Raw genomic sequence first — 16,202 nt, forward strand, 5'->3', positions numbered from 1 at the left:
TGACTCCATCACCCTCCAAGGTTTATTTAAAAATCATAGAAAAAGCACAGCCTGGGAGGGGCATCCTTGAACTGACCAGAGCTTCACCAGGACCCAGAAAAACACACTGGCATGGCCCTGGTCGGTGGCAAGAAACAGCAGATGAGAGAAGTATCTAAAGTCTTGTCTACAAGAGCCACTGCCTGCCCAGGGTTGATGCTGGTCCCTGGAGTAGAAAAGGCTTAAAATCAGGCCAACTCCTTCTTTCCAATTGCCAAAGGGGCAGGAGGTGGTGGGAGTGGAGAGGAAAGACCAACTCAGGCACAGGGATTAAGACAGAGGCTTGGGGGACAGCTGGATCTGTAGGGTGATGGTTTCAGCGGAGAAAGATCCAGCCCCTCCTGCACCGATGGATCCTGGAAAGGAGCAGCTCACGGTCCTGCAGCAGCAATTAGAGAGGCCGAAGTGAAATTGATGGCTGTGAAATAATAGTAACTATATGCATCAGTCTCTAACTCCAGTCCCTAGCACAGAGCTCCTAAAACCCTTGTGAGTTTCTGAGTCAGAGGAGTGCTAGAATCTTTTGGGCTAATATTTGGTCTTTGAACTCTGTTTCTGGATCCCTTGGAGTTTCTTGGGTAATGGGAACATATTTTATTCTAATGAGGTGACTCTTGGTGGGCTTCTGGGTGGGGGCTGGTCACCAGCAAGACCAAGCCAGTGATTAGAAGCTTGGAGCCTTCGGTTCTGTCTCCCATTCTCCAGGAAGGGGAAGAAGGTTGGAAATGGAGTGAATCATCCTTCACTCGTTTGTGAAGAAGCTGCTAAAAAAAAAAAATCCCTGGTGAAGGCTGAGTGCAGTGGCTCATGCCTGTAATCCCATCACTTTGGGAGGCAGAGGCAGATGTATCACCTGAGGTCAGGAGTTCAAGACCAGCATGCCAACATGGTGAAACCCCATCTCTACCAAAAATATAAAAATTAGCTGGGCATGGTGGCAGGTGCCTGTAATCCCACCTACTCGGGAGGCTGAGGCAGGAAAATCATTTGAACCTGGAGGTGCAGGTTCCAGTGAGCCTAGATCGCACCACTGCACTCTAGCCTGGATGACAGTGAGACTTCATCTCAAAAAAAAAAAAAAAAAATTCCCTGCTGAGCTGAGGGCATAGGCCTGTAGTCCCAGCTACTCAGGAGGCTGAGGCAGTGACCTATATAGTCCCAGCTACTGAGTGAGGCAGTGAGCTATCATTACACCACTGCACTCATGGGAGAGAATGAGACCTCATCTCCTAAAAACAAACAAACAAACAAACAAAAACTCTGAACTATGGGGTTCAGGGAGCTTCAGGGCTTGTGATCCACATGTGTGGGAGGGGTGGTGTACCCCAACTCCACCGGGCAGAAACTCCTGCCCTTGGGCCCTTTCTAGACTTTGCCTCCCTAACACCTCTTCCATCTGGCTTATTCATCCTTATCCTTTGTAACATCTTTTTAATTTTTTTTTCCAAGACAGGGTCTCATTTTGTCTCTCAGGCTGAAGTTGCAGTGGAATGATCATAGCTCACTGCGGCCTCTACCTCTTGGGCTCAAGTAATCCTCTCACCTCAGCCTCCCAAGCAGCTGGAACTACAGGTACATGCCACCACAACTAGTTAATTAAAATTTTTTTTTTTTTCTTGAGAGAGGGTCCCGCTATGTTTTCCAGGCTGGTTTCAAACTCCCAGGCTCAATTGATCCTTCTTCCTCAGCCTCTCAAAATGCTAGGATTACAGACATAAGCCACTGCACACAGCCCCTTTGTAAACTTTAACAATAAAATGGTAAACATAAGTAAAGCTTTTCCTTGAGTCCTGTGAGCTACTCTAACAAATGATCCAACAGTAGGTGAAAGTCTTGACTTACAGCCAATCAGTCAGAAGTACAGGTGACAACTTGCTACTTGCAACCAGCATCTGAAATGGGGACAGTCTTGTGGGACTGAGTCCTTAACCTGTGAATTGTGTCACTACCTCCAGATAGACAATGTCAGCCGGATGTAGTGGCTCATGCCTGCAATCCCAGCACTTTGGGAGGCCGAGGTGGGAAAATTGCTTGAGGAGTTCGAGACCAGCCTGACCAGTATGACAAAACCCCATCTCTACTAAATACATGAAAATTAGCCAGGCGTGTGGATGCATGCCTGTAATCCCAGCTACTTGGATGGCTGAGGCACGAGAATCACATGAACCCTGGAGGCAGAGGTTGCAGTGAGCTGAGATCACACCACTAAACTCCAGCCTTGGTAACAGAGTGAGACCCTATCTCAAATATATATATACAGGGCAGGCGCCGGTGGCTCACGCCTATAATCCCAGCACTTTGGGAGGCCGAGGTGGGCGGATCATGAGGTCAATAGATCAAGACCATCCTGGCCAACATGGTGAAACCCCATCTCTACTAAACATTCGAAAATTAGCTGGATGTGGTGGTGCACGCCTATAGTCCCAGCTACTTGGGAGGGTGAGGCAGGAGAATCTCTTGAACCCGGGAGGTGAAGATTGCAGTGAGCTGAGATTGTGAGACTGCACTCCAGCCTGGTGACAGAATAAGACTCTATCTCAAAAAAAAAAAAAAGTATACATATATATATATATATATATATATATATATATATATATATACACATATACAATGTCAGAATTCAGTAGAATTACAGGACACCCAGCTGGTGCCTGCTGGAGAATTGCTGGGTGTAGAGGGCCCTGGAGCTCTAGGGTCACTCCCCTGGGGCTTCACTTCAGCACTTGCTGTAGCCTCTTTGGGCTGGGTCATGGCACTGGACAGCCACCAAGACCCCTCCCCTGTGAACCTGCAACGCTGACCACACAGCCAGCCCTCCTTGGTCCTGGAGGTGAATCCCCTGTCCCAGTGTGAGCCTATCATGAACCCTCAACCCTCAGCAAAGGTGATGGATGGGAGATGGTCACATGACCAAGAGTCCTTACCTGAATTAGATGGTATCAGGAGGGAGGCATTCCTCCTGCTGCTGCTGATGGGATTGCTAAACTTGGACGATGATAGCTTGGAGCTTCCAGAACTAAACTTCTTTACAGCATGAGAGTCTGTTGGAGAAATGGAGAGAGATAAGCAAGAGCTCTGCCAACACCCTTTGAGCTCCTGGATCTAGCTGAGCCTGAAGCTATTGGCTGGTTATGTAAGCCAATGAGTGTCCTATGTGCTTGAGCTTTCCATCTGCACAAATGGAAAGCATCCTGATTAAAAGAGGTGGACTGGCTGGGTGCAGTGGCTCATTCCTGTAGTCCTAGCACTTTGGGAGGACAAGGCAGGTGGATTGCTTGAGCCCAGGAGTTCTAGTCCAGCCTGGGCAACATGGCACAACTGTGTCTCTGCAAAATAAAAATAAAAAATTAGCCAGGCATGGTAGTGTGTACCTGTAATCCCAGCTACTTGGGAGGCTGAGATGGGAGGATTGCTTGAGCCCAGGAACTCAAGGCTGCAGTGAGTTGTGATTGTGCCACTGTACTCCATACTGGGTGACAGAGTAAAACTCTGTCTCAAAATAATAATAATAATGAGCTGAGGCCGGGCATGGTGGTTCATGCCTGTAATCCCAGTACTTTGGGTGGCTGAGGCAGGCAGATCGCCTGGCCGACATGGTGAAACCCTGTCTCTTCTAAAAATACAAAAATTAGCCAGGCATGGTGGTGTATGCCTATAATCCCAGCTATTCAGGAGGCTGAGGCAGGAGAATCTCTTGAACTCAGGAGGCAGAGGTTGCAGTGACCTGAGATTGCACCACTGCACTCCAGCCTGGATGACAGAGTGAGACTCTGCTCTCGGGATGCTGAGGTAGGAGGATTGCTTGAGCCTAGGAGGTCAAGGCTGCAGTGAGCTGTGATGATGCCATTGCACTCCAGCCTGAGTGACAGAGTAAGGCTCTGTCTCAAAATAAAAATACTGAAAGAGCTGGACTGGTGGAATCTACCTGCAATCCCAGCTACTTGGGAAGTTGAAGTGAGAAGATCACTTGAGCCCATGAATTCGAGGCTGCAGTGAGCTATGATCATGCTACTGCACTCCAGCCAGGGCAACAGAGCAAGACCCCATCTCAAAGACAAAACAAAACAAATTGGACAATGACACAGTCAGTTGGTCATTCGCTTGGTGCCCACTGACCAGCAACTGACTTTCTTTGGGTTTCAGGTAGCTGTCAGTATTCTGGTCTCCAATTCCCTCCCCCAGGGTCTGAGGCACACACGGGCTCCCTAGATGCTCAGCAGGCGTCTTGCCCACCTGGGAAGTTCTTCACGTTGTGGAGGAGCTTTGCAAAAGACTTATTTCGAGCATCCAGGAGCTTCATGGCTTTCTGCACCTCCCTGTTCTTTGGGTTCCCACACACCTTCCTGTGTCTCTTGGGGAGGTAGAATCTGTGGTGAGCAGAGTGGGTGCCCAGGTTAGGGCACAGGCTAGAAGCAACGCTATGCGCGCACCCCAGTCCCCAGCCCCACGGCCTCACTCACATCACAGCAGGCAGATTGCAGCTCCCGCTCACCTCCTGGATCCGGTAAGCCCAGGCGCGCCGGAGCACAGCCAGACCAATGGGGTAGTGGTGCGCCAGGCAGCAGTCCTCAAAGATACCTGCAACCACACAGCCGCCCAAATACTTGCATACTTGCACATGAACTTGGCAGGGCCAGCCACAGGCATGAACCTGTCTGCATACATACGCTCCTACCACAACCCTTCCGGGCCCGGCAGAGGCTGAGGGACAGCCTTGGGAAGAAATGACAGCCTCCTGGCTCACCCCTTAGCTCTGGATATTGGAATAGCCCGAAGTTGGAGAGGACCCTTGGGTCCAGGCTGGGAAGGGTGTGGAACCAGCAAATAAGCAGGAGGCCAAGGCCACCTCCATTCCTGCTCCGGGGAAGAGGGTGACTTACAGCGCAGGTGCACCCTGAGGAGAGGTCAACACCACCCCTCCCTAGCCAAGTTCTGACCTCCTAACAAGGAGCTGATTGGAGGCCTGGAGCGGTGACTCACGCCTGTAAACCCAGCACTTTGGGAGGTTGAGGTGGGCAGATTGCTTGAGGTCAGGAGTTTGAGACCAGCCTGGGATACATGGTGAAACCCCGTCTCTACTAAAGATACAAAAATTGGCTGGGCGCGGTGGCTCATGCCTGTAATCTCAGCACTTTGGGAGACCGAGGCAGGTGGATCATGAGGTCAGGAGTTCAAAACCAGCCTGACAAACATGGTGAACCCCTGTCTCTATTAAAAATTAGCCAGGCGTGGTGGGACATGCCTGTAATCCCAGCTACTTGGGAGGCTGAGGCAGAATTGCTTGAACCTGGGAGGCAGAGGTTGCAGTGAGCCGAGATCGCGCCATTGCACTCCAGCCTGGGCAACAGGGTGAGATTCCCTCTCAAAAAAAAAAAAAAAAAAAAAAATACTAGACAGAGATGAAACACACAGATGAATCAGACCTAGTGTTGTCTTCAGGGAGCTCCTGGCCTGGTTGGGAGACAGGGAAATCAATCTATGCAGAGAGGGGGAAGCACAGCCACTGCTGGGGGTGCCCAGAGGAGGAGGTAATGCTGCCAGAAAATTCTGGGAGGGTGAGCAGGTGGAATGAATGAGCCGAGGAGGAGCTGATGAGATGGTGGTAGAAGCTGGAGCACGAGTCGCTGCCCAACTGGCCTTTGAAGGTCTCTGCAATTCCACCTCTGCCAGAACTAACCTCCAGGGGCCAAGCCTGAGTCCCCTGCAGAGCCCAGCCCAGTGGGAGCAGGCAGAGGAAGGACTCGAGCCCTCCATGTGTCTCCCAACCTTGGCCTCTGAGGGCAAGGGGCAGCGCATTCTGTTGGAACCTCAGGCTGCAATGCCAGGCAGGTAGTTCCCAAGGCTAGGGGCCACCTTTCCCTCCAGGTATCAAAGGGCTGGGGCTGGGCCTGGCTCTGATAGCAGAACAATCAGACCACAGCCCAGCCCCCTCCCGGGCAAAGGCTAAGGACTTGGACCCATCAGACCCAGGTGAGGAACAGGTGGGGCAAGTGGGGGCAGACAGGGCAGGAGGATGGGGCCCTGTCTGCCCCCACCTGCCCCACCTGGTCTGCCACCCAGCCAGGGACCCTGCTTTGGCCAGCTACTAAAACTCAAGAGGATGTAGGACCCACTGTCAGGGCTCCTGTGGGGACACCGCAGGCCCAGAAACTGCCCTTTGGTGACTGGAAACCTCAATGCCTACTCTGTGGTAGGGAGTGGGGAAGAAGGAAAGAGTTCCCTGGTAATGACAGAAACAGCCATTATTGCTGCTACCTGACCTGAGGCCTGGTCTTTTGCGAGCTCATTGGACCCTCAAGTCAAAGCCATGCAGTGGAAATTTTAGATTCCTAGGCATACAGCAATTTTAGATTCCCACTTTGCCACTGAGAAAACGAAGGCTCCTAAAGGTTTAGGAGGCAGGGCACAGTGGCTCATGCCTGTAATCCTGCACTTTGGGAGGCTGAGGCATGCAGATCACCTGAGATCAGGAGTTCAAGACCAGCCTGGCCAACATGGTGAAAGCCCAGCTCTACTAAAAAGACAAAAATTAACGAGCTGTGGTAGCACATGCCTGTAGTCCCAGCTACTCGGCAGGCTGAGACAGAATTGAACCCAGGAGGTGGAGGTTGCAGTGAACCGAGATCGCGCCACTGCACTGCAGCCTGGTTGACAGAGTGAGACTCTGTCTTAAAAAAAAAAAAGGTTTAGGACCCACTAACTCACCGCTGGACTGCATGGGGAATCCACTCCCATCCGTCTCCAGGGCCCTGATCTCCAACCCCACCCCTGTCTCAGAAGGATTAGGACTCTGCAATATGTTCCTGGCAGTAACTGGCTGTGCCCACAACTAGAAGCCACCTTCTGCTTCCTCATGTCTCTAGGCTGTAGAAGTCTTGCAAAGGACTCCATGGAGCTCTGGAAGAAGGAACTGGGGACCCTCCATCTCCCCGACCCCATCCCAGGAGCTACCCAAATGCCAGGAGTTCCTGCATGTCAGGAGCAGGAGAATTCAGTGGAGATGGGATTGAGGAGACTTCTGGAAGAGATGAGAGACAGACAGAGTGGGTGGGGGCACGGGGAGAGGGGGACTTGGGAGTAGGCATTGCCATAGACGGTACCTTGGACGTGGACAGCTGGGGCCCAGGCTCCCAGGAAGCCGGCCACCAGGCAGGCCAGGAGCCACAGGTTCATGCTGCAGGCAGGTTCTCCTCCTTGGGCACCTGGAAGAACAGTCGGGCTACCTGGGGTCTTGGAGGGAAGTGGTGAGGACTGAGGGAAGGAGGAGAGTGGGTACTGGGAACACTCCTGTCTTAAGCCCCAGGCATACAGCAGGGGAAGGAGGTCGCATAAAATGGGAACAAGTCCAGCTGGAGGGACAAGCTGCTTGTCTGTCATCGTCAAGGGAAAGACTCACCGATGTTCACTGGGTCAAGGGAGCCGATCCCCACCGGGCTGCACGCCAAGCTCTCCTGTCTGCAAGACCAACACACTGAGCTTCACTCTTTATAGACAGAGCCCCTCCCAGCCACCCATCTGTCCGCCCTCCTCTCCTCCTCCCCACCTGCACTCTCAGCCTCTGGGATTCTCCCTCCTCTACAGCAATCTCTGCCCTTGACCCATTGGCCCTCATGCCTCCGCACTCCCCATCCCAGGTCTCCCAGCCAGCTCACCTGCTTTCTCCCAAAAGCACCCTTTTTCCTGTTTCCCTCATCTGCACGTACCTGGTGGACACTGGCTACCTGCAAACAAGGCTTAAGCTGCCTTGAGCCCCCAAAGCAAGCCCTTACCTTCACACTCCCTGCCCCTCCCAGCTGCCTCAAGCTACGTGTTCCCTGGTGGGTCCCCAACTTCACTCCACTTCCCACTCCTTCCACACCATGGTTAGGTAACTTAGCATGCCACAGAAATGCCCTAGTTGTGAGAACAGGCAAATCCATAGAAAGAGAAAGTAAATTAGTGGTGGCCAAAGGATGGGGGAAGGGGAGAATGAAGGAGTGACTGGGAGAGGGTATGGATTTCCTTTTGTTCTGAAATTAGATGAGAGCGATGGTACATAACTCTATGAATATAGTTAGCAAGGCAGAATGGTACACTTCCCACCGGTCAACAACCCCAACAAGGAAGAATGCTCTAGGCCAGGCACAGTGGCTCATGTCTGTAATCCCAACACTTTGGGAGGTCAAGGCCAGAGGATCACTTGAGCCCAGGGTTCAAGACCAGCCTGGGCAACATAGAGAGACCCCTGTCTCTACAAAAAGTGTTTTAAAATTAACCCAATGTGGTAGTGCATACCTGTAGTCCCAGCTACTTGGGAGGCTGAGGTGGGAGGATTGCTTGAGCCTGGGAGGTTGAGGCTGCAGTGAGCGGTGATCATGCCACTGCACTCCATCCAGGACAACAGAGCAAGACCCTGTCTCAAAAAAATGAAAAAAAGGCAGCCAGCCACAGTTGCTCACACCTGTAATCCCAGTACTTTGGGAGGCCAAGGCGAGCAGATCACCTAAGATCAGGAATTTGAGACCAGCATGGCCAGCATGGCAAAACACCATCTCTATAAAAATACAAAAATTAGCCAAGTGTCATGGGTGCCTCTAATTACAGCTACTCAGGAAGCTGAAGCAGGAGAATCCCTTGAACCCAGGAGGCAAATGTTGCAGTCAGCTGAGATTGCATCACTACATTCCAGCCTGGGCGACAAGAGTGAAACTCTGTCTCAAAAAGAAAGAAAGAGAGAGAGAGGAAGAAAGAGAGAGAGAGAGAGAGAGAGAGAGAGAAGGGAGGGAGGAAGGAAGAAAGAAAGAAAGTGAAAGAAGGGAGGGAGGAAGGAAGGAAGGAAGGAATGAAGAAAGAGAAAGAGAGAGAAAAAGAAAAAAATTGAAGAATTGTTTGGTTTTTCGAAGAAAAGCCAGGAGCCCCTGGTAGCCATGCCCTCAGGAAGCAAAGCAACATTCTCGGAGAAGGCATGTCTTCTTTCCCTGGACGAGTGGGAACCACCCAGGACACAGGTACTAGGGGAGACAGGAGGTGGAGATTAGGGAGGGTGAAAACAGCGCTGCAGAAGCCACACAGCTGATTGTTTTAAACTTTTTTTCGCCGTCATCCATAGCTACATCTGACCTTTGTGGGTATTTATTACACCCTGAACCGTTTTCTCACTTCACCTCTTCCAATGGGAGCCCAGGGATGGCGGTCCCCTAGCCTAATTCCCTGTCCCAAACCACAGGGCCGGGTGTGTGGGGCTTAGAGCTAGGGCGGGGAAGGTGGATGTGGCTTCTAGCCGGGGACAAGACTAGATAAATGACACAAGGAGCGGAGGAGCAGGGCTGAGTGGGCGTGGTTTATGGCTATGGTTGGGTCTTGGTACAGAGCTCTGAGTCAAGGGCGGAGAAGAGTGAGTGGGATTTAAGGCAGTGGGCGGAGCCTGACGTGACGCTTAGGGCAAGAGGCAGGGCTTTGTGGGAGGGGCTTAGTCTTGGGTGGGGCTTGCACAGTCAGCACCGCCCCCAACAGAGCAGCTAAGACGATCCGGGGGGTGCGCCGGCGGCCCGGGCGCTGCTCCAATTCCTCTGCTTCTTTCTCCGGGTGGGTGAGGCTGCGCCAGGACGCTGCTCCGCGTGGCTGCGGGCGTGGGTAAGCGGCGTGGCAGGCCGGGGTCAGCCTCTCCGCTAGGGCCCACTGACCCCTACCTGCCCAGACCGCGCGGGCTGCGGCCCAAGTCAGAGTTATCCTGACTTGGGGGGTGCCCCCAACTTGCGAGTTTCCCTCCTGGCCTCACCCCCTCACCGTTTGTTTCACCGGCAACCTTCACGGGGAGGAGGGGTTCCCAGCCAGGGGGCCCTCAAGGAACCAGCATGCAAGGTGCACTGGGGTGGGCGCGCTCGGGACACCTGGGACCCGGGGGTTGGAGCAAGGGATGGGATGATCCGGGAATTGGGGCCCCAAGTTAAAACCCGGAGTTCTGAGGACTACAATTGCTGTGAGTGAAGCCCACATCTTCACGGTCGGGGCTGAACTGGCCTCTTCCATTACTGCAGTTGCTGGGGGCATTAAGAGTAATCAGCTGTGGGCCAGGTGCGGTGACTCAAGTCTGCAATCCCAGTACTTTGGGAGGCCGACTTGGGTGGATCACCTGAGGTCTGGAGCTCGACACCAGCCTGGCCAACATGGTGAAACCCCGTCTCTACTAAAAATACCAAAAAAATTAGGCGGACGCGGTGGCACGCGCATGTAATCCCAGCTATTCAGGAGGCTGAGGTAGGAGAATTGCCCGAATCCGGACCCCGGGAGGTGGAAGTTGCAGTGAGCCGAGATCTTGCCATTGCACTCCAGCCTGGGCGACAAGAACAAAACTCCATCTCATAAAAAAATTAAAGAGTAATCAATTTGCTATCAGCAGAAGACCCCTTGGCCACCAGTGTGAAATCAGCACAGCTGGGGGGAACAAGTGCCCCCCACTCCCCGACTTCTGGTTCCCATCTCTGATGATGGGAGCAGTTGAGGGTGGTGTCCATCCTGTAGCTCAGCTAAATTCAGAGACTAATACCCCACAGTCTGCAGGGTTGGGAGGGCAGGCAGGTGTCTTCCTTAGACAAGCCCAGTCAGTTGCAGTGGCTGGGTGGTGGGCAGGAGCATGGAGATGTTCTGGGAAGCCTGCACCATCCACCACCACCTCTGCCCCACTCAGTGGCAGGCACCTCTAGTGAGATGAAGGATGCTCCTGGGTGTTCATCATTGGTCCACCTGTACAGAGGAGGAGACTGAGGGTCAGAGAGGCCAAGTTATTTACTTTTCTTGTTGGTGTGGAAAATCTAATTTTTATTTCTTAAATACTGTGAAGAAAAGGACAGTCCTCCAATGGGGAAGGGCCACAGAGCAGATGCCTGGGAGGTCATCGGCAAAGGCACAAGGGCACTGGGGGAACATTATGGGCAGAAGTGGGGGTCCTCCTGCAGTCAATTTTGTATATCAGACCCCGGCTGCCTGCAGCTCTCCTGAACTCTGGTGCTTCCAGGTCCTTGATGAGACGCTTGGCTTCTGATGAGCCCCCACTGCCCTGGATGGTCACTAGTCATATAGGGAGCAAACCACACCTCAGGTGCCCCATCTGCCAGGCCTGGACTCCTGTTGTGCCTAGCTGCCTCCTTCTTCTTTGCTTTTTTTTTTTTTTTTTTTTTTTTCTTTTTTGACACAGAGTCTTGCTCTACTGCCCAGGCTGGAGTGCAGTGGCATGATCTTGGCTTATGTCAACCTCCACCTCCCAGGTTCAAGCAATTCTCCTGCCTCAGCCTCCCGAGGAGCTGGGACTACAGGTGCCCACCACCACACCCAGCTAATTTTTGTGTTTTTAGTAGAGACTGTGTTTCGCTGTGTTGCCCAGGCTGGTTTGTCTCGAACTCGTGACCTCAAGTGATCTGCCCACCTTGGCCTCCCAAAGTGCTAGGATTACAGGCTTGAGCCACCTTGCCCAGCCTCCAGTTACCTCTTTTTTAAAGTAATTTAGTTATTTGAAAGATCTTTTTTTGGCCAGACACAACACGAGCCAAACTCTGTCTCAAAAAAGAAAGAAAGATCTTTCTTTTTTCTTTTTTCTTTTTTTTTTTTTTTTGAGACGAAGTCTCACTCTGTCACCTAGGCTGGAGTGAGGTGGCGTGGTCTTGGCTCACTGCAACCCCCACCTCCCAGGTTCAAGCGATTCTCTTGCCTCAGCCTCCCGAGTAGCTGGGACTACAGGCACATGCCACCACGCCCGGCTAATTTTTTTGTCTTTTTAATGGAGACGGAGTTTCACTATGTTGGCCAGGCTGGCCTCGAACTCCTGATCTCATGATTCTCGGTCTCCCAGAGCGGTAGGATTGCAGGCGTGAGCCATCGCACCTGGCCCAGATCTTTCTTTTTTATGTAGGCATTTATTTATTGCTATAAACTTCCCTCTCAGAACCACTCTTGCTGCATTCATTGGTTTAAGTATGTTGTATGTCCATTTCAGTTTGTCTCAAACGTTTTTTGTTTTGTGTTTTTTAGAGATAGGTCTCCCTCTATCACCCAGGCTGAATGTAGTGGCACAATCATAGCTCACTGCAGCCTCCAACTCCTGGGCTCAAGTGTTCCTCCCACCTTAGCCTCCTGAATAACTGGGGCTACATGTGGGCATCACCACACCTGACTTTTATTTTTTATAGAGATAGGGGGTCTCACTATGTTATCCAGGCTGGTCTTCAACTCCTGCCCTCAGGTGATGATCTTGCCTCAGCCACCCAAAGTGTTGGGATTACAGGCATGAGCTACTGCACCCAGCCTCAAGTATTTTTTAATTTCCTTTTTAAGTTCTTCTGTGGCACACTGGTTGTTTAGGAGTGTGCTATTTAATTTTCACAGGAGAATTTTCCAGAATTCCTACAAGTAATTAATTTCTAGTTTCATATCACTGTGATCAGAAAAGATATTTGATATAATTGCAATCTTAAATTTGTTTAGACTTGTTTTGTGGTCTAACATGCTCTATCCTGGAGTATGTCCTCTGTGCACTGGACGAGAATATGCATTCTGCTGCTGTCAAATGGAATGTTCTACGTAAGTCATTAGTTCTGTTTGCTCTCCAGTGTATTTCAAATCCAATGTTTCGTTAGTGATTTTCTGCCTGGATAATCTGTTCATTGCTTTATTTTTATTTCTTTATTTATTTTTAGACAGAGTCTGTCTGTCACCTAGGCTGGAGTATAGTGGTGTAGTTATGGCTCAGTGCAGCCTTGAACTCCTGGGCTTAAGCAATCCTCCTGCCTCAGCCTCCCAAGTAGCTGGGACTACAGATATGTACCACCACGCCCCACTAATATATTTTTTTAATTTTGTGAATATGAGATCTTGCTGTATTGCCCAGGCTGGTGTTCATTGTTGAAAGTGCAGTACTATTCCTGTATTGCAGTTCAGATCTATTCATATTTCCTTTATATATTTAGGTGCTCTGAAGCTGGCTGCATATATATACAATTGTTTTATCCCCTTGATGAACTGACCCCTTTTTCATTCTATAATGACCTTCTTCCTCTCATGTTAGAGTTTTGACTTAAAAACTGTTTTGTCTGATACAAGTATAGCTACCCTGATCTCTTTCAGTTTCCATTTTCAAAGAAAATCTTTTTGCCTCCCTTCACTTGCAGTCTATGTGTGTCTTTAAACTAGCTGCCTCTTGCTTTGGTGCAGATGCATAGTGGTTGCCCAGCAACTAGAGGAGGAGGAGGAGGAGGAAGAGAAGGAGGAAAGGAAGAAGAGTTTTTCTAGGATGTCTTGCAAGCCCTTGGCCTGATGTTCCAGAATTTGGTTAACTCTAACCTGAACCCTAAGTCCCTAAGTCCCAGCTCTGCTGGCCCCTGGAAAGTCAGTTCTGAGGGGCTCCCTTCCCCAGGCTGCCAGAAGCCTCTGTCTTCCAGGGGGTGGCGGCAGCAGTGGCCTAGGTGGGGGCTGCAGTTCTCCAGAGGGAAACAGACTACTGGTATTACTGAGCTCATGACCTTGGCTTTGGTCCTTGTGCTTCTCCTGCCCCTGCAGGATGTGCGGGGGCCAGACAGCTGGAAAGAGTGACTGCCTGATCCTAGCTCTGCCACCTGGGGTACAGGAGGGGTTGCATGGAAAGAGAGGGTGTCAGGCCTTGGGGAGAGGGTCCCATAGGGTCCTGAGTCCCTCTTGGAAGATGCTAAGCTCCACTCACCCTTTCCACATCTATTTTCTGAGTATCCCTTATGTTCCAGCCGCATGCTCGGCCCCAGGGTGACTGCAGTGAGCAAGCAGACACGTTGCAGCCATCAAAAATGATGGTGACTGGCTGGGTGTGGTGGCTCACGGTATAATCCCAACACTGGGAAGCCAAGGTAAGAGGATCAATTGATTCTAGGAGTTCGAAACCAGCCTGGGCAACATAGTGAGACCCCCATCTCTACAAAAAAAAAAAAATTGATAGCCAGGCAAGGTGGCCTATACGTATAGTCCCACTTACTCAGGAGACTGGGGCAGGAGGATTGCTTGATTCCAGGAGTTTAAGGCTGCAGTGAGATATGATCACGCCACTGCACTCAAGCCTAGGCAACAGAGTAAGAACCCATCTCAAAAAAATAAAAAAAGATGATGATATTGATGTCACTGACACCTCCTGGACCACCTATGTGGGACAATTTGTTATTCATTCAACAAACACTTATTGAGCACGTTTTATCTGCACAGCACTGGGCTGGGTGTTGGGGACAAACAGTGAAGGAGTCAGTCCCATGTGCTCCGTATCTAGTAGCATTGCAGACAAGAGAAGCAGCAAGTATTGAACCAAGACATTCAGATGCGACTTTCTGCTGACAAGAAAAAAAGAAATTTTAATTTAAAAAAATTTTTTAAACAATATTCAGATAAGGATCACTGTCACCAGTGCTGGTGTGATTGGAAGAGTCTAAGGATGGGTTGGATGCCTTTTATTTTTTATTTATTTATTTATTTGAGACAGAATCTCACTCTGTAGCCCAGGCTGGAGTGCTATGGTGCAATCTCGGTTCACTGCAACCTCTGCCTCCTGGACTTAAGCGATTCTCCCACTTCAGCCTCCCAAGTAGCTGGGATTACAGGCACCCACCACCACACTGGCTAATTCTTATATTTTCAGTAGAGACAGGATTTTACTAAGTTGGCCAGGCTGGTGTCGAACTCCTGACTTCAAGTGATCCATCCACCTCAGCTTCCCAAAGTACTGGGATTACAGTCATGAGCCACCATACCTGGCCAAGATAATGTTTCTGTTGCCAGGAGTGCTGTGGTATGATCACGGCTCTTTGCAGTCTTTTTTTTTTTTTTTTTTTTTTTTTTTTTGAGGCAGAGTTTCACTCTTGTTACCCAGGCTGGAGTGCAATGGCGCGATCTCGGCTCACCGCAACTTCCGCCTCCTGGGTTCAGGCAATTCTCCTGCCTCAGCCTCCTGAGTAGCTGGGATTACAGGCACGCGCCACCATGCCCAGCTAATTTTTTGTATTTTTAGTAGAGACGGGGTTTCACCATGTTGACCAGGATGGTCTCGATCTCTTGACCTTGTGATTCACCCGCCTCGGCCTCCCAAAGTGCCGAGATTATAGGCTTGAGCCACCGTACCCGGCCCTCTTTGCAGTCTTAACCTCTAGGTTTAAGCGATCCTCCCTCCTCAGCCCCACAAGTAGCTGGGACTACATGAGCACGCCACCATGACCAGCTAATTTTGTAACTTTTTGTAGAAACAGGATCTCCCTATGTTGCCCAGGCTGGTCTTGAACTCCTGAGCTCAAGGGATCCTTCTGCCTTGGCCTCCCAAAGTGCTAGGATTACAGGTCTGAGCTACCATGCTCAGCCTTAGGCTGCCACACCTCCTGATCAGTGTCCTGGAGGAAAGTCCCACTTGTCTCCCAGGGGACCTCCAGCTGAATGGTGACCTGAAGGACAACCCAGTGTTAGAGACCAGCAGAGCAGGATGCTAGAGGAACTGCCAAGTGCAGAATGTCTGGGACGGGAGATGAGGGGGTGGAGAGCGGAATATGAGGTAGGCGGGGAGAAGCTATTCAAGGCCTCACATGCCAAGCTCAGAAGAGTGACCTTCATCCAGAGGCCCTGGGGGAGCTGCTGAATAGATTTATTTATTTACTGTTTTTTTTGAGATGGAGCCTCACTCTGTGGCCCAGGTTGGATGCAGTGGCGTGATCTCCAGTGGGGTATGATCCCAGCTCACTGCAACCTCCTTTACCTTCTGGGTTCAAGCGATTCTTCTGCCTCAGCCTCCCAAGTTGCTGGGATTACAGACACGTGCCACCATGCCGAGCTAATTTTTGTGTTTTTAGTAGAGATGGGGTTTCACCATGTTGGCCAGGTTTATCTCAAACTCCTGACCTCAAGTAATCCCCCCGCCTCGGCTTCCCAAAGTACTAGGATTACAGGCATGAGCCACAGCACCCAGCCTGCATAGATATATTTAGTCAGGGGAGGGTTGTGGTCAAGTCTGCATCTGAGCTCTGCCAAGGTCATCTGGAAGGTGCTGAAGAGGGCGAGGTAAGGGCAGGGAGATTCAACAGCCTGGGCATGGTCAGGCATGGTAGCATGGACCTGTAGTCCCAGCTACTCAGGAGGCTGAGGCAAGAGGATTGCTTGAGCCTAGGAGTTCAAGGTTGCAGTGGGCTATGACTGCA

At 51.0% G+C, this 16,202-nt stretch overlaps 1 protein-coding gene across 1 annotated transcript; it reads right to left on the minus strand.

Moving 5' to 3' along the window:
* Positions 1-7,763, minus strand: CCL25 (C-C motif chemokine ligand 25). Its single transcript, XM_074385735.1, has 7 exons — positions 7,692-7,763; positions 7,436-7,494; positions 7,140-7,241; positions 4,500-4,617; positions 4,273-4,406; positions 2,964-3,080; positions 1-418 (listed from the first exon to the last, which is right to left on the minus strand). Exons 1-7 carry the CDS (start codon positions 7,730-7,732, stop codon positions 411-413), a joined length of 579 nt encoding a protein of 192 aa, XP_074241836.1. The 5' UTR covers positions 7,733-7,763; the 3' UTR covers positions 1-410.
* Between the last annotated feature and the right edge of the window lie 8,439 nt (positions 7,764-16,202).

The sequence above is a fragment of the Saimiri boliviensis genome, chromosome 14 (genome assembly GCF_048565385.1).
Source record: "Saimiri boliviensis isolate mSaiBol1 chromosome 14, mSaiBol1.pri, whole genome shotgun sequence".
Classification (NCBI taxonomy): Eukaryota; Metazoa; Chordata; class Mammalia; order Primates; family Cebidae; genus Saimiri; species Saimiri boliviensis.